The following is a 27,333-nucleotide window of genomic DNA, read 5'->3' as shown; positions in this document are numbered from 1 at the left end:
TGTGACGTGTATGTGATTTACTCCACTGAAAAAAAACAACCCCTCTCTTTAGGATTTTATTTGCATTCTCAGGACCTTATAATTTGGGATTATGTAAAACTGGCAGCTGCTTATAATTATTTGGGGTTTGAGTAGAAATAATTAAAAACATCTGCCTTTATCTTAGTAGTACCAGACTTAAACCCATGAGTTCGGTTATACCTAACTTCAAAGCTGAAAGCAAAGAATAAAAGAAAGCTTCACATATTGCTAACAAATTTTCAGTGATTCATTTATATGTACAACCAGTTATTCAACAGCCTTCAAACCTTTAATTATCTTTTAAATATATGTAATTTTGCACTTCTAATTAGACAGCAATTTAATGCTCTCACAGGGATTCAGATGGGCTGTCTTTTTTTAAATGTAAACTCCAATAGGAATAATCATTGGCATTCAAGTGATTGAATTCTTCAGTTATTTAAATGAACGTGAGGCATTTACACTGTTCAAATCATTTAAATATTCTGCTGTCAGCTACAGCTGTAGAGTTTTATGGAGTCGCTGAATAAAGCAAGGGTAAGTGTAGGTTATCTTACGTTCCAGGCGGGACTCCCCAGAGAGAAATGAGATTTGCTGCTTATGAAAGGCTAACACTGCTTAAGTGGGGCATTAAAGTTTCCCCTGAGATTCAGATTTCTCTTTTTTTTCTATATTAGGAGAAACAAATTTTCCCAGAATTTACAGTTACAAAAAAATTGATACTGATCTAGCAATCTTTAAATATTCCAGGTCCTTTAGCTTAATATGATATATCGGGACAGTCAACATTCTAAGTTTAAAACAGTAACTTACTTAGGGAGCTAAACCACCAACATATTTCGGTGAGAATATTCTGATATATACATGGGCTTTGATTTCGATGTATACCTTTTCCTATTAAGACTAATCAAATTAATTAACAATGTGCCTCATTTTAAATAAAGCAATTTATCGATTGAATTGGTTTGCAGTGATAAACAGAGCATTCGCATACAGCCATTTGAAAAATCCCCATTACTGGCCTCCCAGAGCTTATACTGAGAGTACAAATATATACCCAAGTCTTCTCAGATAGAGGATTTTGATCTAAACTCAGAAATGTTACAAAATCCTTAGTCATCATGGATGTTATTAGATTAATTCATAAATCATAACACATTCCTAATCTCACATTTATCAAAAAAACAGTAGAGTCAGAACAAAAGATGAAATTTGATTCTATAACACATGCATTTGTCTTTAAATGTATATTTTCTTTAATTAAGAAACTTGAGCTGCTTCTTCGAGAACTTTGAGTATTCTACCCTAAATGAATGTAATAATTACTGAAAACAAAATCCCTTTTTACTCCCCGAACAAAAATACAAATTCCACTGCTAACTATGAATCAAAAAAGCCACAGACTCCACAAAAATCTAGTCGCAATCTTGCTATTATTCATTGAAAACCACACAAATATTAGGACTGAGAGGCAACAGCACAGACCCCCAACACCAGGTAAGATTCACAAAGGTGTCGATCTATGACTACGGCAGACACTCATCTTTCAGTAACATTCTTTAATTTCTCTGTAATCCCACTACAATCTCCAACGAAGGCAGTTTTCCTCTAGCACCAACGTTTAACAAACTTCACAACAACAGTAACAAGCAATCAGCCCACAGGAATATGGTGGTTGTTTTTTAGTGTATGTAAAAATATATATCGCTTGTTTATTCCTCTTCCTTTATATTCAGTGATCTCCTTTCTTTGGCAAACTGTAACGTCATCATGATATACACTGCATTTTAAAATTTAATGGAGTAACACCTGGCGCACTACAAGTGCTGGCGGGATACTGAAAAGCAAGAAATTACATCTGACATAACTGTTGCTGAGAAAAACTTTGTCCTCATGTACACATTTCAAGCATGTGTAAGGAGCCCCAGAAACCAAGTTACTGCCTCGAAAATATCAAAATTCACTTTTGAGCTCCCAAACAATTTGTTTTTTTCCCTGAAGAGTAAGTTTTGGGTTTAAACTAAATATAGCATTCAAAATTACACCATACAATTTAAAATATTCTCTCATGTAATATAAAACACTACTCTGTAAAAATATCGACTTTTCATCAAAATGCAGCATATAGGAGGGCTGCGGTATAGCAATAGTGCGAAAAAAAAAAACCATTACCATCAGTTATAGTTTCTTGAATTAGCACTTGAGTATTTTTTGATTGGAAATGCACCCTAAAAAGCGTATAACATGTAAAAAACAGCTAAAACATCCACTGTGTGCTGGGGTTTTTAATATGAAGGCTTTGAAATACAGCAGAAAGATGCGAAGGTGGTGGGGTTTTTTTCATTTAAATTCCAGTTGAGAAGAGCCTCTGGGCTCCGGTTTGCACCGCAGACCCTCCTGCACCCCCCTCGGCGGTGCTGGGGCGCCCCCTCCTGGCCGCCGCCGCGCAGCGCAGCCACGGGCGGCCCCGCCCGCCCCGCCCGCAGCAGCGCCCGGAGCCGCGGCAGCCGCGGGGGCGGCCGGGCCGGCGGCCGCGGGAGCCGCGTGGGCAGCGCCGGGGAGGTCACGGCCAGGACAGCCGGGCAGCGCGGGGAGAAAGGGACGGCACGGCCTAGGGCGGGTTGGGGAAGAAAAGGGCAAGTCAAGGAAGGGAGATAAAATCTGTTTCTGTGGATGTCAAACGTTCAGGTAATTGACATTCAATCTTTTAATTGCCAAGGCCTCGCAAGAGATCTCTATTTGCCAAAAGGAATTTCCAAGGGATTCCTTATTCCCTGATTATCATGATTTATTAAGCTGTTTGTCAAGACTCATGGCTCTTTTAGAGAAGAAAGTAACCAAAAGTTCTTTCCCATCCCTCTATGGCAACAGCCACCCATGAAAACTTCCACTTGGAAGTCTGGGGGTGACTTGAGCAACTGCCATAAACCTCTGCAAGTGCCTTCAACCTCCAAAGCACTTTCCTCTTCTTCCTTCAATTCCTCCCAGCAGCTGCCCATGTGCACGCAACCCATCATCCTAACTGAAAGCCAAGTTTATTCAAAAAACAGCAGAAGAAACGAGAGAGGAAATCTCCAAGAAAAATATTTTTAAACATAAACCCAATAGGATAATCAGCACAAAAATGTAGCTAGCTTAATGATTAAATATACTGGTCAGCATAAGATAAAAATCTGGTACAACAGGAAGCACTCTTCCTCGGCGAGTGTTTGCTATCCTGCCTGTCTGCTCAGCGTCCCATAAGACAATTTCTTAAAAAGCAGTTTGTCAGCTTCAGAACTAACAGATATGGCCGCTGGGGTTAGTAACTCAGAAGTCTAGTAATATTCTAGCTTTACATCACCATAGGAAAATATAACAGCAATATAAACCAGTTTGGATGAAGTCAGTAATCGGTGTAACTAGAATGTAAAGTCTAACCCACCGAAATAATTTTAGAAACCATCTTCGGTGAACTATCTAATTCCAGTCCCACATGCCTATTTTCACATACTTACTGTCACAAATTTCATGGAATGTTTTGCCACTAGTTACAATGGTATCAGGATTTGGGCTGCAATATTAATCTAAGGGCCCGAGCCAGCAATCACTCTCAAAATCTCCACTGCAGTCCACAGCAGACTCCCTTACACACTCCTGACAGAAGCCAGAGGTGACAATTACTCTTCTAAAAAAATGAACAGACCACGAATATCTCACAATGAGTTCCCTGTAGTTGACAGCTTATGGGCTACTGCCCAACATTTTTATTTTAGAAAGAAAGACTGTTGTATAGGTAATGAAACAGGTGTCTTCAGGATTTACACTGAGGCAAAGGATAGTAATAGAAAACCATCTTTTGCCTCATTAAAACATGCCACCCCCACAGAAACAAGGAAAGAGGATAACACCCATTGTCAGTCTAACTTAAAGCCACCCACTGTTCCTGGATTTCATTACCTTCTATTTATTAAAATATCTATTCTGTAATTAATAAATACTAATACGTTTGAAGGAATTAATTTGCCAGAGAAAAAGGGACAGCACATCAAATGCATGTGTTGTCAAGCTCTTGTGATATAGATAGGGAACTTTCAAATATATATTCCTATGACTTGCAAATATAGGCTGTCACATGTACCTGTGATACCTGAATATTTCGAAAGCATTTTTAGGAATCAGGACAAAGTCATTATTTCGGTATTATGAAAACTGGAGAACGACATAAAAACATCGCATTTATATCCAATTTCAAACTGGACATAAAAAAAAATCCCATGCATTTTAATAGATACAGAGATAAGGAAAAATACTGTGAAGGTAGTGGCCAATCGAACTAGAAACAATTCCCTATCACATTTTCCTTTGCAACAACTAAAAATTTTGAAGATAATCTCTCACTACACTGGCATTTCTCACAAATACATGTATATATGTGTATATATATATATAAAGCATACATTAAAACAGAACAACACATACTTTGTTGTTTTAACCACTGGGGACAATTAACATAACTAGTCTAACATAAATGTTCAAATAGCAAACTGTAGGAGAAGATACAGAATGCTCCGACAGTCCAATTTTAGATCTAGTCAGTTTTCTTGTAACTTTGGCTCTTTTAAGCAAGTTTTATATTGTGTCTATGATGCAGCTCGATGTGAGATGAAAGCAAAATTGCACAAATAGTCACTTGACGTGGATGAGCTAGCTGAGGTAATAAGGCAGTGAAGATGCAGCAGAAGAGACCTGAAGGTCCATTAAAAATCTTAGTATATAATCCAGGTGCTCTAAGGAGGTTTGTACAGTCCCTAATTGCTGCCTCTTCTCTGCTATGGCTACCAAATATAGCTCAGTAGGCAATCTCAGGCAGAAAAGGAAAGAAAATGGCAGAATGGATGATAAATAAGAGGTCAGAAAAATACAGAGAACATGTCAACAAAATGCTGAAATGCAGAAAAATAAGAGAAATAGAACATTAAAGCAAGACTGAAAATATTGGTTGCTTACTGTGATGAGAAGAGTCAATGAGATAACAATCACATATTACTACGCAAAGTAAGAAATGGAAAAGAAAAAATAGATCATGAGCTTCCGTTTTCCATATTCACAATATAAATCCTACTTCTAATGACATTTTAAAATCAAATTCAAAATAAAAACTGTGCATAAAATGGTTACAATATGGAAAATCATTACTGTAAGTCGAACAGACTGGCAAAAATTAATATGTTTGTTTGGATAACAGAAATATCCACTCTAATAAGTCTCAATGTTAAAGTATCGGAGTCAAATGTTTATGAGCAGAAGCCGATCTGAAACTCTTAAAAGTTATACTGACAGCTGTGAGATTGTCCGCATCCTCTTACTCAGTTTCTGCACCTTCCTCCCGAACAATCTCATGTTGGAAATATTGGTAATGGGATTCTGGACCAGATGGGTCCAGGTCAGGTGAATCTCTCTCATAAATCCTACAGTTAAGTACTTGAGAAGCATGTACTACCTCATAGAGACAAAACACATTTTGACTGAGAGGTGACACGCTAAGGTATGGATTTAGAGTTTTCTGTCTTCCCTAAGAGCAAACTGCTTCTACTGAGGCTGGAAGTTTTTCATTCGCTAACATTTATATATTTGGGTAGCAGAGATCCTACTTCCCAGAAAACAAGAAGATACAAATTCTGAGAAATCATCTGTGAGGAGTGCAGAGGTGAAAAAAAGGAGTCCCTGGAGCATGCTAATTTAACTGACTAGAGCCTGAGCTGTCTATACCTGGATATATAAGCTCTAGTGTCTCACCACTGGAATGAAAGGGAAAAAACAAACAAATAAACAAACACACACCACCACGACAACGGATTAATTTGCAAGAGCTGTTTTCTGAGAATTATTTTGCTTATTTGTCAATAATTTGCCAAATTCTCTACCAGTATTTTCTTCCTTTCCATGGTTGTTAGAAATTCTACAGTCCAGAATCACGAGTGATATTTTTAGACGAAAAATTACCTTAAACCATTTATTTTAAAATTCCTTCCAAGATACTATGATGTCTGGTTTGCCATTAGATTGTCTGTCCATTTTACAGTGAAGTTACTGAGAAAATGTTTTTCCATTCAGTTCTGTTGAACTTTTCATAAGCTCTACTCCAGTAAAAAATAAATGCGAAATAATAAATGCAAATATGAATGTTAACTGCGTAATTCCTAGCCCAAATATTAGAAAGACAAATTCTTTTGCTGAATGAAAACATCAGATATGCTAATGACTTAATAAATCATGCTTTTCAGTAATTTTATTTGTATATTAAATTATCCATCCAATTCATATTTGTCTTCTACTAAAACATTGTTGAAATTGGACATTACTATGACATCCATGTGTATACAGCAGTGGAATCATTAATACTGATGCTTTGCAAAGACTTGATAGTGATGGAACACTTGCACGTGCTGTTCCTAGACAGTGATGCAATCAAGAATGTACCAGTTCTCTAGGGTGTTAAGTTGATAAACATTTGCGTAAGAGGCACTTTTACCTTTCTCTCTGTGATTAATGCAAACAAGATGATAAGGGAAACTAAAGGTAAAATTTACTGCTATTTCTCTTTTAATATAAAAATCCCTTTATGCCTCTGCTTTGCTTAAGAATTTGCTTTATTGAAATTTCCACACATATAGTAAATTAGCTTTAACACTTTAACATGACAAATAGGGGTTATTACATAGCAATAGAACATTCCAGCATTTCATTTCAATGTAAAATGAACATAATTATAGTAATTTTTGCCTTTGCCATTTTGCAGTAATGGAGTCCTGTATTTTTTGCAGTAACCATTTGTCTATTTATTTTCCTCAATTTTTTCTTTCATGCTAACCTTTGTTCCCAGAGGTAAATTTACCAAGACTTATAATGTATTATAAAGCAATATAAAGCAACTGCTCTGATGTATTTATTTTTTAATAAATATTACATTATTCACAGGAAAAAAAAAAACACAACACAAAAAAATCCCCAAACAAAAAAACCAAAACAACAAAAATCACACACGCACACAAAAACAACAGCAAAACAAACAACAACAACAAAACCCAAAGACAAACAAACAAACAAAACCAACAAAGCCACAAATGCAACATACGTAGCTAGATAAAACTGATCAGTAAATAGTATTCTTACCAGAGGTCTAAGTTCTGGATGAGTCAGAATATATCCATTGTTGGTAATAGCAAAAGCATATCCATGAATACCTAACTGTAAGAGTAAATGAGAAAGAAATACTAATTAGTACGGTCTCCAGTAAATTCTTACACAAAAAATCAGGCAAGAATTTAGTCATCCAGGGCTTAAAGCTGGCACTTGTAACCCTTATCCGCATAGTATTTCATTATAACATTTGCAAAGCTCTGATCCTTGACATTTTGTGAAAATGAGAACCTGTCACTGTGATGAATTCAGCCTATAGCACAATTTTAAAATGTCACACACATTTTGCTATCTAGGGCACTTATTTCTATGTGCTTTAAAGTGAATTACATATACACATAAACATGAGGCACTGTAGCATGTAGCACACACCATAGCATGTGCCAAGCAAAGGGATACTGGAATTTAGTAAATTCACGTATTCCCAGCAGTGGCTGGGCTCAGCTTACTTCAGTTGTTCAAGTGATGTTGTGAAAGAATCATTTAAATCAATGGAACTGAATGTACAGTTCTAGTGAGCAAGCAGTGGCTTGTCATATACTTACATACCAGTCTGAAAGGTATTTTCCCTCTCTGTTAATTCAAGTTCTGGAGCCACAGACAGCAGCATATTTCTACTAAAGAAACTCTTCTAGATTACATATTTGTACCAAATGGAACTATGGGAGATTATCTGAGAGCAAGGAAATGCTTTATGAGGCCTAACGGTATACGTAATCAAATTTGGCACTGTACTTATTTAAATAACAGTAGTACTCTTTTAGCAATATGCCTATTACACAGTTGATTGCACCCACTGAATGCAATAAATGTGCCTTCAAGTCATTCATGTGGTCATTCAAACAGCCCTTAGCATAAACGTGCTGCTAATGTAGAATCTTCCTGCAACTTCAGTATGTAACTTTTCCCATGCAAAGAGTATATCTCACTATAGTTTCTCACCCATTATTCTTCAGTTCTGAAGTAACACAACATAACGTCCCATGTATCTTTATTTAAGCATCTTGATGCACTGAGATATTAAAAACAACAACAAAAACAAAGAACCCCAAACCAACAAACAGAAAACCCAAACAAAAACAAACACGCACCAACCAGCAAAACCACCAGACCCCAGAACTATCTTTCTCTGGTATTTGCTTTACATTTCTCACTACTAACGACTTTTTTTTAAATTTTACTTCAGTACAGTCTTAAATACTTCGGTAAAGTAGGTCCTTAGGAATTTGTCTGGCATAAAGCAACATGAGCAAGGTTAACAAGTCAGAATAATTTCTAAGATGCACATAGGACAGCAAGTCTGTTGGCTTCTGTAATTTTCTGGAAATATAAACCAGCGTACGGTATTATGGAAAGGTCATTGAGAAAACATACCAGCTAGATTTATACCATGTCTCTCTGTGAATGATTGTATATGGTCAACTGTATCTGCCATATAGATCGTTTCATAAATTAGCAGTTTTCCTAAAGCAATAAACTTCAGTGAAAGTAATAGAAGGTGATACGTTCTTGGCATCTCTTCGTAAAAGAGGGATAACCAAAATAATAACAGTGGACATATTTTCCCTACTATAGTATGACAAGTGAACTAGCTGTTGGCTAAGTATCAGATGTCAAGTATAATTGTCTGTGTTGATAACTGCAGAATGACATTCAAGCAATGAAAGTCAGGTAAGGAAACAAACGTGGGTTGTTTACTTCACAAGAAAAAAATACTTGCCTGTTTGAAGTATGCCCAGATTCCAAGGGTAGTATTTTCTTGTGTGTTGTGCAACACGTGAAACTGCATACTCTCTGCACTTAAAATGCTTTGGTATGAGAGATACTACCACTTACAGCACTATTACCATTTTAAATCTTGAACTCTGTCTCTAAATGACAGATTCATAAATGAAAAATCTTTTTCTAACTGCTGCAAAATGCCACATGAAAACTAAATATTACTAAATCCAACCTTACCTTATTCACGAGAAACTGTCACTGACATCTGGGTAAGTTTAGTCTAGATAATGACGTCTGAAAATAGCTCATTGTTATTATTCATCTTCCTCAGCATAAAATCCATCTCATCCAAGCTGAGAGAATTCCAGGTCAGCAGAATTCTGTTTCTAACCAATCATTTTATATCCCTGTGCAAATTTTATTTCACATGCTGCCTCTACAGGAATGGGTCCCTGGGGTGATTAGGCTCTTGCAATTGCATGGCCTTTTTACTGTTCAGAAATGTTTATGGTATGTGAGACTGGAAGTCATAACTCAAGTGATTTCGCTAACCTAACTGTATTGCATGATATTGGTGCCTCCTGTAATCATCCTCTCTTGCACTACATCCTGCAATATAAAATGTATCTTCAAATAAAAAGTCTAATATTCAGAAAGAGGATCACATATTGCTTCCACAGAAAACTATGTCTTTAAAAATATAGTACCATATGACAGAACCAGAAATTTCAGTTTTCCTGCCTGTCTTTTCCTTTCCTGAATAACACTAACTCTGCTGCAATAGCTGTTATACAGGCCCCATACTCTCTCTAGTTTCTTGTATTCAGACTACATCCAAATCTTACAGATTACTTCTGAATAATGCTGTGATATGGTCTTGTCTATCCAGCCATGCACAGCCAGGTTTTCATTTCTGCAGTTACTACAGCGTTGTTCTTCTTTCTCATTACAAATGAAATTTGTTCTACCCATAGCTCCTTAGAAGGCTGCTCCAAAGATTGTTTCCATCGCTCCAAATTTTCAAAGGAGTAAATTTTGCTCCTTTCTCTTCCACCTTCTACTAATTCTGTGTTTCTGCACACACAGAAGTAAAAGATAAGCTGTGTTTAACTAACTTTGGTGGTTAGTGTGCTGAGGCTGTTCTCTGTTATTTGTCCTGACCAGCACTGTCTCTGTTCACTATGTTCTGATACCAGTAAGTTGTTATCTGCTGACTATTCCCATAGACTGGAAACTTTTTTGCATTTGGGACAGGCTTTCCGTTCTGTCCTAGCATCTAGCTTAGTGGGATCCAGGTCCCACGAAATTATTCCAATGCACCTTATCAACATTATTGCTAACATTTTATGCATTATTTTAATCAAACACTCATTTAATTTAAACTTCCCAGTTATTGCATATTGATCTACAAAATAATTTGGTACTTGCTAATGTATTCAAATTAGAATTCAAATTCATAGGAGGATTTTTTTTATTCCCAACTAGAATTATCTACAAAAACATGGAATATACAAAGGAACTCACAAGTCAGCTTATTCCTCCACCCCCTCAGAAATCAGTAAATGAGAGCATGGTAGCCAATTAGGAGGGAAGTATGACACACAAATTTATGCTCATTACACATACACATCAAAATGTAACTATTCCAACAACTGGCCTCTTTAGTAAAGGTTGCCTATGATACTATGTACTCATTTTTCTTGCAAAAAGATTCTGCTAGAAATTAACTGGAAAACATTAATTTAATTTTCTTATGTGAATAAAACAGACTGTAGTAAAGCATTTCAGACATAAAGAAGTTGTGGAATACTAATGTATTGTATCAAATTTAAATGAAAAGTAATTGTATCTTTGCATTTGCCTGAAACCTATTTTTACTGAGTTACACGTTTCACAATGGATGAAGTACATCAAATTTTGAAAAGTTTCATTATAATTATTTTTAAAGAATTTTACAATATATTTATCTCTTACTTTGGAAAACTAAGTAGAGGGAAATACCTGGCAAATACTGGGTATAAGAGAAGGAACCACAAGCCTAGTTAGGCAGGAACTGAAGCCATGTCAAGGACAGATTTTTGTACCGTTATGCAAGTTTTCAGCATAAATTTATGGTTATGTTGTGTGCTTGAATCATTTCATTGATTTTATTATGGACAATACTTAACATTACCTTCTAGAGCACACTGTGATCTGCAAAAATGTGAAGATCAATCCATATATTAATTTTAGTATTAAAAACTGCACTAGATCTCAGGACCAATAACATTTAGCTACCATACAATACAAAGCTAACACTCCTGAGGAAAGTGAGTGAAATAATGGAGCTACATCAGTATAAACGATATTAACAAGCCAAAAAAGGTGTTATATTATAGATATACTGAGTAAAAAGGACACATTATCATTTGTATATTACCTTATATTTTGGAATAGTTTTTAAAAGCTCTTTAACTGGAACATCTGTGCCAACTACTCCGAGAAGAATCCCTTTAGATCTCTGAAAAGAACAATAAAAGATGCACTTGAAACCACAATAATAATGAACATTCTCACCGCTCATTTCACATTGCAGCTACTCTGCAGATGTGAACAGATAACAGACAAATTACTTAAAAAAGTGGGGAAAGGAGAGGTTGGTACAACTAATCTAATCAAATAGTCATTTAATCAACAATACTGCTCCTTTTTACTTTATCTGCAATTCACATAGAAAAGGCATGCAAACTTTTGATAGCTGAGTCCTTCAACAGAAAACTTCCTTATGCAAAATGATTTTTGAATGAAAAACTACTGTCAAAAATATGTTACTCCCTTCTTTCCCAATATCTCCTGCCATTTGATAAACAAAAGAGAAAGATTAAGCATTGAAGGGGAAAGTACATGTAATTTTTAAATAACCTGTTAAATTAGTAAAGATAAACAGATATATACATAATATACATATGACTAAATTCTGAGTCTATAAAATAGAAGCCAATCAATGCAAAGAAAAAAGGCTATATATTTTCTCTTAGACTTAGGGTTTCATATTTTACTATGGTTTCTAGAGCATAGTTATTTAGGATTATTTGTCCACATTTTTATGCTAACAAAGGGATACTAACTGCAGACAAAATAACAAGAAGAAAAATTTTTAGAGTAGGTTAAAATCTTCTTAGGCTCCTGAAAGAAACTTCACTGCAGGCACCCCATTATCACATGAGAAATAGTCTGAGTACTTACAGTCTCATTTTGCTTACTAAATACTGGCATGGCAACAGTTGTCATCAACACCAATCCCTGATCATCAGCAAGCTAGATTTGAAAAATAAATATTATCTCTAAGAACTAAGGAACAATTACAGACACGTGATTGCATTTTTCAATTACATCCTCTTCATTTAAAATGAGATAAGGCAACTTATCTAAATGATGCTTATGTAGTTAGACTTGCAGTGAGCGCAGCCCAGCCCAGCCCAACCCTGGCCCCATCTCAAGGATCCCAGCGCTGCCCACGCCACCCTCTGCATTGGCAGGAAAGATGCCTCATCCTCATTCCTGTTGCCATCTCCCATGAGAGATACGAAGGGGCTGAAATGCAGGTTGTAGAAGCAGCATGAGCAGTAGCAAAGCAGCTAGAGCTCCACTCTACATCTTTCCCAGTGTCAGCTCTGCCAGCATTGCCTCAGGCTGTTTTCTCCCAGCAAGGAACAAGAGGTCATGAGTTACATGCACTTTGTTTGTGGTTCAGACCAAGATCTCATCAGCTAACACGGCAGCAGAAAGGATGACAGCCAGTCAGGATCCCAGGAGCATCTTTGCTCCATCCAGTTTCAGATTGCTGGACAAAGAGGTGGCATGAAGCATTAGCTGATTCTGCACATCACATATTTCTTCAATTTAGGGAGAAAACAGATCTCCTGACCTTGGTTCCATTCAAGAGAGACATGTAGAATGCTTATCATTGGCCACAGGAGAGGGACATTGCTCAGACTATGGTATCTTCATGCCTTCTGGCCAGACTACAAGGCCAGGGGTGACTGGTGCTCAAGACAAGCACTTCTCTGTGTGCCTGCAGACCTTCACCATCTACACAGGAAACGCAACTCAAGAAGGAAGGTGAGAGTTACTGTTAAACTCTTTCTGTTCCTATAATTTGGGAAGATGTTTGAAGTTGAAAAGGCTTATCCAATATTTAAAAGCTTGACAAAACTAGTTATCATCACAACTGGAGATTTTGTAGAACACAAAGTGAGCTTTGTTGTATCTGTGTTTAGCCAAATGGACGAGGCAATAGAGATGATCTTCTTGAGAAATATTGTACATGACAGTCGTGCCCAATTGCAGCTGTGATATTCTCCTACTACCCCTACATCAGTGTCACATTTTCTGATCTCAAGCACTATTTCCAATACATATTTTGAGACTTGCTGCAGTTTTAATTTCTTTTGTTAACAAAGCTTGTGTTATTAATGGAGCAATAGCTATCAACTCCGCAGATTTTCAGAACACAAGTCGTTTATTATGACCAAGATATTTTATGAATTATATTTCATATTATGAATGTTTCCCATCAACAAATCCGACAAATAAAATCTAGAATATTGCATGTCTTGCAGCTCCCAGTCTGCATCAAGAGGGTCTCAGTTTCCCAAACAAGTATATTTCCTGAAGCATGGCACTGTCTCAAGGTGATGAGAAACGTTTGCAGACATCAGACAGGAACACAAATGGGGTTTAGGATCAAGAAAGTTTACAGGGACAAGAAGTGGAAAAAACTTATGATCATGTTTGCTTTTTTTGTTTTCCTTTTTAAAAAGGAGAGATATTTCCAGCCCTAATGTAATCCTTGATCTACCCAGCAATAGTAAGTTATTAAATAAAACAACAAAACACTGAGAGTTCAGAGGTTGCACTTAATGCAAATGCAGTTGAACTAGCCTAAGAATTTACTCTCCTTGGCCAGAGTACTAGAGTCAAGCACGCTGACATTTTTTGTATGGAGAGAAGCTTTCTGTGGTATGACGGTCAATAGTCCCAAAGACACGTACACCAGGAAGTGAAAAACATTCTGCTGGTTATGGGGTGACATCTTGGAATGTTTAGAGACTTTATATGATTGCCCAGGGATGTTCTTCTCTGATATAATGTATTTGTCAAGTATCAGTACAGTATTATCTTATGAATTCACTTGCTCTTAAGAGATTACTAGAAACAATTTATTGGATAGGATGCCAAGCAAGAGACCGTCAGTAAAGCTTTAGGGTGTTTGAGATTCTTTAAATGAAGGGGAAAAACAGTCTGGAGTTCCTGGGAAATTCTCAGAGAATAGGTCATTAACTCTCAAAACAACTATGGAAGCAAGCAGAGAATTATTGAACTGTAATTATAACATCTACAAGTACCACCAAGGGTTGGCTGCTGCAATCATTTCTACGGAAGTGCAAACTTACAGTGCAGCCTGTTTTGATTTTTGTTTGCTTGGCAGATGAACAGGTTGTTGGCCACTTCCATAAGTGGAATCAGCAAATAACCAGATGACAGATGACTCATATTTGGGATGTTTCACTGAGTCACTAACTCAAGCTGCAGTGTTTGCTTCACAAAAATTGTTGTACTGTGAGGAATTGACCGCTGGGGAGAAGCACAGCTTTATTCCCTGGGCAATGACATTTTGGCAGAAATACTTTGAAATAGTAGAATGTTAGCCACTGGGTATTTCTGCTAAGACACTTAATGCTAGAGGCCATTAAAAAAATTGCAAAGGAAGCCATGATCTAGGTATTTCGCATTGTTGCTTTGGAAGTCCAACAATTTCTTACATATAGCAGAACTTTGTAACAACTCATGCAAGTTCTTGAAAAATTTAGTGATTCTGAGAACAAAACCCAGAAATATGTTCTCTAATGACTGCTAAAACTTCAGCTTATATTAGTTATATTCAGAATGAACATGTATCACTGATATCCTCAGGACTGGGTAGGATTTTTAAATCACCAGCAAACACTTATTTAGAAGTTAACACTTAAATAAAAATGTTAAATATCTCAAATTCAGAATAACAAAATCTATATATAATGATAAGTCTCTGAATGACTGTATTAAATTTAAAAGTTCAGGTTACTGTGTAATGAATAATAAACTCTTAGGTTACTCAACTATCATATGCAGACAATCCTTATGATTCTCAAACTTATCAACTAGGCATCACAAAGTTATAGGCTCAGAAAATACTGTAGTCAAACATTTCTTACAGGAAACATCTTGAAGAATGATTTTTTAAATTTTTTTTTAAGAAGCACAAAATGCATGGTTCTATGCAGGCAAGAAGTAACTTGGTTACACATGGAATCAGGTGAGGTTTTTTAGTGTTGTTGGAAAATACAGAGTATGATACTTATCCTAATATAATGCAATAACACAACCAGAGTGATGATTACTAGTTACATACAGTGAAGAGGTCTTTGGGAATGACTGAAACATGAAGGACTATCAATTTAATCTCAATCTTTAAACAGACTCTACCTTATCCAATTTTGTCCTTCTGGTCTCTTAGGAGCAACTAATATGAGTAACTAATGCTAGTAGTTACTGCTATTTTTACAAAGGTATGCTTTATGTGGCTTAATAATTCCCCACAGTCTAATGATTCAAAACTGTTTAAAGTTACAAGCTAAGTTTACCTGGTTCATCCTTACTAACTCCTACATATGCTGGGGGATAGCAGAATTCATGGCAGACAAAGAGTAAGGTTTGGCAAAATATATTCACACAATATTATGTTTGTTAAGTATATGGTTTCTGCTGAAACAAAATGTTGCTGGCAGACCAATCGTGTTCACAAAGAAATCATTTGGACTAAACTTCACCCAAATGTTGGAATCTCATCTAAATATACATTCAGAGCCACTAATAACTTTAAATTCTTCCAACACTCTGTTCTGAATTCTTGTTCTATTCTCTAAAAAAACTCTCTATTTCTTTTCTTCCCCTGTTCCACCATACTGTTGGGGGGGGAGGTTCCCAATGCTTAATAATGCCTCTTTACACATCAGTCTAAGTATTAACAAATCAATCTTTCTATTTCTTCAGCCTTTCTATCCCTGATGAGTGTCTAAACTTATTCTTTACCTGGGGCATCATATTAGTTGACACCCAGAGGCTCCGACTGACATTAAAGCCCTGTCTCTTAACCCGTTTAGCACCATATCAGTTACTGTGGTTTTATTTCCTTCAAGTGATTACGTTATATCAAGAAAAAACTCAAGGAAACAAAAGCTGCTTCATCCCCAACCCTCCAGGAATATAAAAATTCCACTGGCAAGCTCCAACACTTGAGGCTAACAACAGATGTGAACTAAGGAAGAAGTATGTGCTTTGAAGTGCCTTTTGAAACATTTCTTTACACAGTATTTTTAGCTATAAAATTAAACAATATAAGAAGCAGCATTCAAATGCATCTAAACACTTCCCAGATTAGTACAACATCCTGCAGGGCATAAGATGGAACCAAATCAAAATTGGTGGAATCGTACAAAAATAGTCTCAAATAATGATTTTGTTGGATATGGGTGCCATTTCCTAGGGAAGAAATTTTCAAAGATGCTGCAGGAAGTTTAGTTTCCATATCCCACTCACCTTTGCCAGGATTTGGGCATCTAATTTCATTAGGCCTTCAAGAATTCTAGACAGCTCTTAATTGTTGTTGCCTTTTTAGGAATATTGGTAAAACATAACCATAAAGTAATCACTGAAGAACAATTTAACAGTTTTATGGCAGTGATAGTATCTGTGCACTTAGAATTTTGTTCTACTTAAACATATTTGCATAGACAAGCTTGTAAAGGTCCTTTGCAATTTTTGAAGAAAGTAGTTCCTGGTTTCAGAAGTGGATGTGAATTCCAGTTTCTTCAAAGTGTTGGGTTTGGATTACTGGAAACAGAAGGACACTAACACAAATAAAATATAAGAATTCAAGAGCAATGCTTAAGGCATTGTCAGATGCTTCAGTCAGCAAATTAGTATTAGCCAAATGAAAATGAAATGAGAAAATAAATGTAAGGATCCAAAAATTTTGAACAGAAAAATAAAAATGGAAGCTGAAGCTTTTGATTTTTCCATCACTACTGTATTATAACCCTGCCGCCTTCTGAATCCACCCCCTTTCTTCCTTTCCCCAATCCACACAGGCTTCCTCCATGAGGTACTGTCTTTTTCCATGACTACTGTGCTTTTATGTGCTGAGTAAAGTCACGAGGCAGGCTGGAAGCATCAGAAAACTGGAATTTGAGCATTTAATTGTGTTTTATATAGACTGCAAGAATAAGTAATAGCTATTATTTTGGCTTGGATTCAAATTACGGCCTGAGACAATATAGGAACCTGTGTGAGTGTATTAAGTCAGAGAGATATTTCTGTGTTTAGCACACAGAAATTTTTTTTAAAACCCTTACATTGTAAAAAAGTTACTTAGAGTGTGCAAAATGCTGACTCAAAAATGTTATTAAAAGTCAGCTTGTTTGTTGAGGAGTGTGAGACAGAAATTTGGAAACTACATTTAAGATTGTGATTAACATGTAAGTGAAAATTTTAATGCACTTTTCTGAATGAATCACTCAACTTCATTCCAAAGGAATCAGTGTCAAAATGTTTACTTCATGATTATTTTGTCCTTCATTGGATTCAACTTAACTCCTATAATTTTATAAAAATGCAAAAATCTCTAGTCATGCACTTCAATGAAATAGTGGCTTTGCAAATTGTCTGTCGTCTATTCCCAGTGACAGTTAATTCAACACTTCAAAGTATAAGAAGGTAAATGATGCAGGGAATGACCAATGATGCTCCCAAATGGCTGAAAGATGATAGCATCAAGATAAAAGGAGGGCAAAGTACTACTTACAGAAATTAAGGGATAACACAGAAAGAGAGAAGAAAGATGTCAGGAACTTTTGGGCAAAAAATATAATCAAACATTTCTGTGAGGAGGAAATATGATTCCGTCCATGAGAGAATCATGAAAAAAAACTTCCTAAATGTTCCTAAACTCAACTATCTGCTTCTGGTTTGTGTGCCTAATTTATTCACTGCTACCTCTGCACACAAGCAAAGTAGAACAAAACATCACAGCAGGAGTAGGACAAGAGATTTTGAATCCTGCTGTGTTCACTCAAGAAAGCAAGTAAAGCTTTTCTTCTAGGAAACAAAACACCTTTTTGAGCTATTAAGGAAGAATAGTTTCGCTCATGGATGAATACAAAAGCTGCTTTTCAAAAGAGTTTCAAAAATAAAGGTCATTTTGGAAGCCAAACTGAAAAAGTCTGCAAATTGGTAAATTTGAGTTATTAGCTAGTCTTATTACTATATTCACAGCCCCGTGGGATGGTTACCTAAAAGCGTGCAGAAAAGCAACTTAGATGACATACAAAATTCACATTAATTTCTTTCATTTGTCGGGATAGTGGGTCTTTCTTTTACATACATTAGCTCTTCCTAGATGTATTTTCTTCTGAAGAGCTACACAACCATATTAAATCAGCATCTCTACCACCCGAAATAATGTTTGTTTGTTGTTGTTGTTGTTCGTGGGGGGTGGTGGGTTTGTGGTATTTTATATCTTAAGTATAGGGTATATCACAAAGATATTTTCCAGACAAATATGATGGTGCAACAGAAATCCATCTTAAACTCCTCATACTTCATTTCACCTGCACTCCAGTTCTGAATTTGCAACAATTTGATTTACGGCAGATAGCATAACAGTAACAGGTTTTAATTGTTATTTAACTGCTACAGACAGTTGAGAACCTACAGGTCTTCAAAATCAATAGCTAATCACCATAGAACATTGATTAAATGCTGAGAAGACTGTAGCTAAAGTGTTTCACATAAACGACATAACACATTTCATCAAGATGACCAAGTATTTACAACGGCTATAAAATACTAAAGGTAAACTTGGAATGCCGCATTTTTCTTTTAGATCACTCAAAGATTAAAGTGAACATGTTTAGAGAGACATGACTGTTTGAAATGTTTATAGAGAAAACATTTGCAAGATGATACATAGATTCCAACAAAAATACAGTACAAGTTCAGACACCATCTGGCAAAACATGTACACTAGTGACTAAGTAATTCATGAAGACATGCATCAGCCCTGTGCTGCTTCCCTTCACCTGCAGATCTTATGAAAACACTTATTTCTTACCTGAAGCTATCAAAAGCCCTTGTGGATTACTTGTCTCTGTCCTCACTCCCCATCCCATTCCTTCCTTTCCACCCCTCTCCTTTCTCTGCATGAAAGTAGTATACTGTCAACTAGACATTATGCATATATACACAAAATATGTGGCTTTAGTTCTGCATTAGTTTGCTCTTGGGGTAAACACAGTGAAAATTGGCATTTTTGATCTCCCATGAAAACCGTGTGCTTTTTCGCTAACCTTGAACTTGAGTAATTTGTACCAGAACATTATTTAATAGCTCAGAATTGTGGACATCAGAATGTATAATACAGCACCACATTACTCAATCTGGTAAAGAGCCTGACTGGTTAGATCTTTCTGCACCAGCATATTATAACATCACTCTGTCTCTTCTTCCTGCAAACTGCCAAGAGAAGCATGTTGCATAGACTTTTAGACAAGCACATAAACATTAAAAAGCCATAATTAGCCAATCTTTTACTCCTTCTACTTTTCCACAAAGCTGTAAACAAAAGATTTCTTTAAACCTTCTATTTCCAGAAGAAAAAACAACAACAACAAAAACACCACATAAAAACACACCACTAGTTTTGTTACCATGTCACATTTGATTTGGTAGGCCCTGCAACTATTAAAACACAAGACAAACTATGGACATACAGACAAATAGCACATTACCATTGGATTTGAAATAGAAATTTTCTGAGCTGCACAAGCAAGGACATTTCAAATACAGATAACATCATAAAAAATAAAAGCTCCCATGCTCATATTTCTTGCTTTTTAAATTTAAAAGTGGATGAGTTACACTGATTAACCATTTTAAAGTTTTGAGTTCTGTGGATGCCCTGACCATTCTGCAATAGGTATTAATTGAAGATCACTTAACCTATAGCTTTCATTAAAAACTGAACTTTGATCATCATCCAAGACTGTTAACAACAGTGACGTTTAACTGATTAAATGGTATGACATTTCTTATCAAAAGTCCTTTACCTAGGTCAATCAGCATGACTTGGATGAGTATTGCTATTTCCCATTATATTCCATTCATTTTTTCATTTTAATATTTTTCATTGCAAACCACAAAATAGCATCTAGATTTTCTGTTTTCTGGAAGCTTTAATTATATTTGTGAACTATACAAGGAGGATGCAACAGGCACCGAGCAATTCTTCCAGTTTGCCACAATCACTGTGCTACTATGATGTGCAGTGGTGACTGGTAACATATCATAGCAATGCAGAAGTTCAAAGGCAAGAGCATATCATATGAAAACTGTATGCGACCTATTAGAGAAGTCAAATGTTGGACGTATTCAAAGGTGTGTTGAGCACAGTGGGGAGCAGTGAAAGGCTACAGCCATACCATGGGGTCTGCAGTCTCCACAATAGAGACAAAATGATCCAGAGATGTTCCACATGGAGTAATGGGGTGATTTTCTTTTACCGTTCCTATTATTTCAGATTGTTGGTAAAATAGCCTCCCTGTTGTTTTAAAGTTGAAGGCTACTATATGCCTATCATGTTAAAATAGCTCATATGTTTGAAGAGCTGCTCTCGGCGAGTACCTTAGCTGGCCTTGATGTCAGCAACCCTTCTTGCTGCACAACTCCAGAGCCCCCATTACAGTGAACTGTTTCACTGATCGCAATTGTACCGCACTCACAACACCATGGAAATATGAAGGACTGGCGATTACTTTGAATGACTAAGATTTGATTAAAATATTTTACCTTTTGAGCCTGAGGGAGCTGGAAAACAACAAAACAGAACAAGCAATCATTATACGTTAAATTAATTTGAACAGCTACTTTAGCTGTTGTATTCGTAAAATCACAAACATAATATAAAACAAAGTATAAAGGAAAGAAACTAGAGAAACTAGGTTTACTCTGCCAATTGATTCAACTTATTGAGGGCTTATTATCTTAGTTTATTATTTGCAAGCTTCTCTACTAGGTATTACAAAAGCACCATGCAATTTTTTACTGAGATACTCAGAAAGGGACTATATTTTCATCAGATATGGTATCACACTTGAACTGTGAAGTACCTTTATCTTCCTGTACAACACAAATATAATTCAACATAAATATAGTTTTAGTTCTAAACCCAGGCATTCTTGGTTTGTAAACATCTAAACCAACACTTATTATGAATGAAATTGACATTACGAGAGCTTTAGCATATTAAAGTAGAAGGTTTTATTCCCTGTGGCACAGGAAAGAATAACAAAATGGTAATAGAAAGTTACTGACTGCTTATGCAAACATATTATCATATATACATAATATACAATAATGTATGCATAGAACAATACATTTCCATACTATGAACACAAGTATGATTACATGTACATATATGCAAATGAAGGTAACTGTTTATGCATATATGCATATTTATATCACACAGATGTTCTTAGACAAGATTAGCCATACCTGGTTGCATGCACAGTATTTACTGTAAGCAACAACTCACATAAAAAGGCATGGAAAGCAGGTAGTACTCCATTACACATAAAATATCTTATTTATCAAGAGTTGAAAAATGGGTTCTGCTTTCACTTTAGGAAAAAGAAAACCCATTGTAGGTAACGGAGAGGAACTCAGAAAAATAACCTATTATAGGCACAGTACAGTTTTCCTTTTTTCTGAGTTCTTCTCCTTCTACTTTCATACCTGTAGAGAAATCCACCATACAGAGCTATTTAGCCTTGTGCTACATCTACCTTCTCAGAAAATTTCTTTTTCCAATACAAATTGCTTCTTTACAGGCATCAGCTGAACACGGAAAGAGGCAGGTGAATCAATACCAAATGCAAAAAGACCTTCAACATCTCTAGTGAGCTTCTGACTGACCTTTTGTCATTGCTCTGAATTAAAGCAGACAAAAAAAGCAATTCCCATAGAGTACACTGCTAGAAGTTAATGTCCACATTAGCATCTGTCATGAGAGAGAATTCTCACATTATCTCTAATTCACGAGTACTGAAAGCAATGAGCCGCAATTTCTCTGTTTTCACAATACAAAATGTAACAAAATCCATGACAGAAGAATTGCTGCAAGTAAAATACTTTCATCCTAAAACCTGAATAATCCAATAGCAACATACAAGCCGTGATCAATTAAAGTATGACATACATGTGTCTCCTGGACAAGATGTCCAGCACACAGCTGGATAAACACACAATGCAGTGGGTGAGCAATTGGCTGACGGGCCGGGCTCAAAGGGTTCTAGTAAATGGGGTCATGTCGGGCTGGTGACCAGTCACTAGTGGGTTCTGCAGGGATCCATCTTAGGGCCAGCGCTCTTCAATGTCTTTATAAATGACTTAGATTCAGGACTTGAGGGATTACTTAGTAAGTTTCCTGATGACACAAAATTGGGAGGAGCTGTCGACACTCTCGAGGGCAGAGAGGCCCTGCAGAGGGATCCGGACAAATTGGAGAACTGGGCAATCACCAACCGCATGAAGTTCAACAAGGGCAAGTGCCGGATTTTGCACCTGGGACACGGCAACCTGGCTGTACATACAGACTGGGGGACGAGAGGCTGGAAAGCAGCTCTGCAGAGAGGGACCTGGGGGTTCTGGTCGACGGCAAGTTGAACGTGAGCCAACAGTGTCCCTGGCAGCCAAGAGGGCCCCGTGTCCTGGTGCACCCAGCACAGCACGGCCGGCCGGGCGGGGAGGGGGTTGTCCCGCTCTGCTCCGCACTGCGGCGGCCTCGCCTGGAGCCCTGTGTGCAGTTCTGGGCACCACAGGATAAAAAAGATATTAAGCTACCGAAGAGTGTCCAGAGGAGGGCTACGAAGCTGGTGAGGGATTTGGAGGGGAAGCCGTATGAGGAGCGGCTCAAGTCACTTGGTTTGTTCAGCCTGGAGGAGACTAAGGGGAGACCTCATGGCGGTTACAGCTTCCTCACAAGGGGAGGAGGTGAAAGGGTAGGTGCCGAACTCTTTGGTCATCAATGACAGAATCCGAGGGAATGGCAGGAAGATGTGCCAGGGGAGGTTCAGGTTGGACATTAGGAAAAGGTTCTTCACCCAGAGGGTGGTGGAGCACTGGAACAGGCTCCCCAGGGAGGTGTCCCGGCCCCAACCTGACAGTGTTCAAGAAGAGACTGGACAACGGCCTCAGACACATGGTGTGAACTGTGGGGTTGTCATATGCAGGGACAGCAGTTGGACTCTGTGATCCTTGTGAGTCCCTTCCAACTCAGGACATTCTATGATTCTATGATTCTTCAAAAGCCTGTTTAAATAATTGATTATACAGAACCACATACAAGGGTTGCTGCAGAAATTGCAGATGCCTGATGAACTGTAAATACATGAGCTAAATCCTGTATAACAGGTTCGAGCATTACTTAGAGCAGTTTAAAGCTTTTCTAAATGTTTATCTACTTAGTCTTGGACTTGGTTAACTACTTCGACTCTAGTAACTGGAAGCTTTTTCTTCTTTTCATTCAAACAAAAGCAGAAACTTGCAATCTGAGTTTTTTAATTTCCTATTGTAGCACTGAAACTGGTTTTCTCTCTAACACTGTTTTCTTGTTGGGGTTTTTTTTGCTTGTTTTTAATGCCAGCCTCTTGTTAAACTCATGTAAAAATTACAAGCATCGTTTCATTGGTATCTCCAATAAAGACAGATGCAGGAAAGAATGATGTCCAAATTTCCACCTTAAAAATATATACTAAATAACTGTACAGCATACCCAAGACCACTACACACAGCAAACTCATATGTTTTCATTATGAGCTAATTGGTATGCCATATTCTACAAAACAGTACTTTTAAGTACAGTCAAGGCATCCAAGGCAACATACGCAGTATTAGGTACAGAAATATCATTGCAGAAATACTTCCTTCCAGACAACAATCAAACTAAACCAGAAAGCTTATAGTCCACATAGAGTGGAGACAGGTTCATGGAAGGGGCGGTGGGAGGTAGGAGAGAACATTAAAAACCTGAACAAACACAAAAACCGAAACCACAACTGCATGTACACACACGATGTTCTATTGAGACTTAAAGTTTAAGTTGAATCCTTATACAAATATTAGTACTCATTGATGTACTTTTTAATACTTGTTTTCAGATCTTGAGTTGCCTCCTATCTGAGCACATCCTTTCAGATACATATGGTTTGGTCAAGTTTTACCATGTGAGGAATTAAAGTCAGATAGAATGCAAGAGAGGATTTCCTAGTAATAATTACCACACAAACGAGATGCTACACGCTTTCATATAAGAAACTACACCTATTGCTTTTACTGACCTTATTTTTAAGAGCGCATTAATAAGAGTTTACAGATCAGATTTCCATATTATCTGTTGCTGAATTCAGTTTGTCAATCCCATTTATAGCCTTTTATAAAACCAAGAATATTTCCTTGCTCTGAAATATTCACAGTGAAAGCCTTGATAAGGAATAATAGTGTCAGCAGATGAGATTTACATTCCATTACGCTTTTTCCTGGGCTGACATTCTTGACAATTTTCACCTGCGCTTCAAAATGCAGTTTCAGAGCCTTTTCCATTAAAAACCAAACCAAAACACAAACAAACAAAACCCCAACAACAAACAAAACCCCCCACACCCTGCCTTTGTTACAGCCAGACAAATCTTCATTTTGTTGCTGACTTGAAACTTGGCTATTACAAGATCCTATATGTCAGTGATTCAGTTTAATAATTGCTACGAATTCATTTGAAATAAACTATGGAGATTTGTCTGACATTATGCCTTCTGGGAGGCCATAGGAAACAAACAATTTTCCTGACAATAACAGCAATAGTCCTCAGGTCTGACCCTTTATTACACAGTCTAAGAACTGCCTGTCTCTGTGTAAAACCCAGCAGGTACCTCTGATTCCTGTGGTTTGCTTTATATACTGCCAAGAGGCAGCTCTGCAGTAAACTATGTGATCTTTCCCTGGCCCTCAAAAAGCACTGCAGATCTTTCTATTCTACTTGCATCTATGGGAAACTATGCTACATTGGTGTCTTTATTCAGCTCCAACCATTTCAAAGTACCTCCTGTTCCTACCTGTTTCCCTTAGTGTTCCTCCCTCTGGTGATTATCTCTAAAGAAGATACATGATAGGGCATTGCAAGGACATAGTGAAGACAAGGGAGTGGAATTTCTTTTCAAACTCTTTTCTTTTAATCTATCTTTCTCCGAAAACCCAAATTTTCTTTACCAAACAAATTTTCCTATTTAATTTTTATTGTAAAAAAATACCCTCAAGTCCCCTGAAGTTCACAGTGCGCTTGATTCCAGTAAGGCATGTTGAGATTCCCACTTCTAAATTCAGGTCAACCTGGGGTCCTGTCACACAGTGTAACACAGAATAAATAACTGTAGGAGGTTTTTCAGCACTGTTGTTGCACACAGTGTTATGCTTTCCACATTTACAAATAATCTAGTGTTGTTTTGAGCCCTTCATGGAGACGTGTTTGGTATTATCAGAAAAAGAAAAATTACAACATCCATTTTGTCTACACACACAAGATAATTGGAAACGTTACACCTATATTCTAGACAACAAGCATTTTTTTTTCAGCCTTGCTCTTACAATCTGAAAAGGAAAAGAAATTTCTAAAACTGAACATCATTACACATATGACAAGATTCTGGTTCTCATCCATGTAAAATGGCATCAAAATATATGGTTATGCTCTTTCTCCTTATATACCCTTCATACTCTTTAGTATTTATTAGCATTTATACTACCTCTAGAAGAATAGGCAGTGTCATTTTAGTTATTACTAATGCTAATTATTTCTAAATGAGACATTTAGAAAGACTGTTAGGAAGGCGATTAATAATAGCATTAGAACCCTTCCCACAGAAATAGCTCTAGTAAGAGAAAAATCACTCCACTGTAATAAAACAAGAAAAAAAAAATCATACTTGTATTTCAAAGAAAAGAAAAAACAAAAACCAAAGACCAAGCACAACAACAAACCAAACCAACCAAAAAAAACCCCAAACAACCGAAAGCAAGGTCTTTGTACTGTAAAGACTTGTTCTGAATCAACAGGAAGAAGAGAAAAAAAAGTCAACCTCAGAAGATAGGTGCGTATATACATACTAATTCATTTATTCTCACATAAACTCCCTTTCACATTTGGAAAAAGGGTAAATTCTGTGACAGTCCTAGAAATGAAAAAACATTTCTTGAATCATAAATCCTTGTAGGAGCTAGACACACATCCTCTTTCTCCCACAATAAACCATACTGGCCTCAAAGGAAAACCAAGCAAGAGCCTTACCCAGTACCCATTAGAGTCAATGAGAATCTTGCAATTAGTTCGGTCTTGCTCTATATTAAATCCTACTTGCTCTACTTATCAATGTAAGACCAACATCTAAAGATAATCACTTTCTGAGGAAGAGTGGAAGTGTATTTGATTTAATGAATGTGTAAAACAAGCTAGAATTTCTTCTAAAACTTAGATTTACTAATTGCGATTTTTAGAATGTTACTCTGATTGTATTAAATGGGATCGCACATCTAGAACAGACGTGCTTTTCTACAGTCTATTTTGTAATCATCCATCATGCTCTAGAAAGGGAATGGCTCTAAGAACACGTATAGCTGAATTACTCAAATCACTCTTCTCCATCTTTTTTTCACAGGGTACCATCTCCTCTGTGTGTCCAGAGCACTGCATTGCCAGAAGAAGTGGAGGGTGTCACAAGACTCTGCTTCCATTCCCTTACTCTCTGTCCCTCTTCTTTATTCTCACAATCAAACTGAGAATTTTAGGGGAACAACTTAGAAATCTGAGAATCCTTTCTCCCTTGCTGCTGTGAGTATTCGTAACCTAACAGGAGTGAAGAAATCTACCATGTTGAAAGGTTTTTAGGACCTAGCTTTCAAAGTTTGTATTAAGCACAATTCATACCAGACATTCAGTTTAATCTTGTGGAATGTGCGTTTAATAATGAAGAAGAATCTTTTGCTGACATTTACTCTGTTACATGTAAACAGCATAATTTCAAGAGCAGTACACTTGGGACTCTGACCACAAAACATGCAATATAGAAAACTATTGCAAATTACTTAATGTCTAGCAGTTTCCTGTAGAAGTAAACATTTTCTTATGTGCAGGGGACACTATTTAGAGGTATGAAGGCAAAACTGACCTACAAAAGGTTTACACATCATTCTATGTCAAGGACACAGGATTCATAATAAAAATAT

General features: G+C 36.8%; 1 protein-coding gene across 1 annotated transcript in view; it reads right to left on the bottom strand.

Moving 5' to 3' along the window:
• CACNA2D3 (calcium voltage-gated channel auxiliary subunit alpha2delta 3) overlaps nt 1–27,333 on the bottom strand; it is a 437,844-nt gene that overhangs the window by 104,675 nt on the left and 305,836 nt on the right. Inside the window, exons 14-17 of the mRNA XM_065642557.1 lie at nt 20,851–20,868; nt 12,151–12,222; nt 11,345–11,425; nt 7,177–7,251 (exon numbers count right to left, since the gene is read on the bottom strand). Coding sequence (XP_065498629.1) covers nt 7,177–7,251; nt 11,345–11,425; nt 12,151–12,222; nt 20,851–20,868 — 246 coding nt within the window. The remainder of the gene's footprint in view (nt 1–7,176; nt 7,252–11,344; nt 11,426–12,150; nt 12,223–20,850; nt 20,869–27,333) is intronic.

The sequence above is a fragment of the Caloenas nicobarica genome, chromosome 11 (assembly GCF_036013445.1).
Source record: "Caloenas nicobarica isolate bCalNic1 chromosome 11, bCalNic1.hap1, whole genome shotgun sequence".
Taxonomy (NCBI): Eukaryota; Metazoa; Chordata; class Aves; order Columbiformes; family Columbidae; genus Caloenas; species Caloenas nicobarica.
The sequence above is the reverse complement of the archived record's forward strand: the minus strand, read 5'-3'. Positions and strand labels throughout refer to the sequence as shown.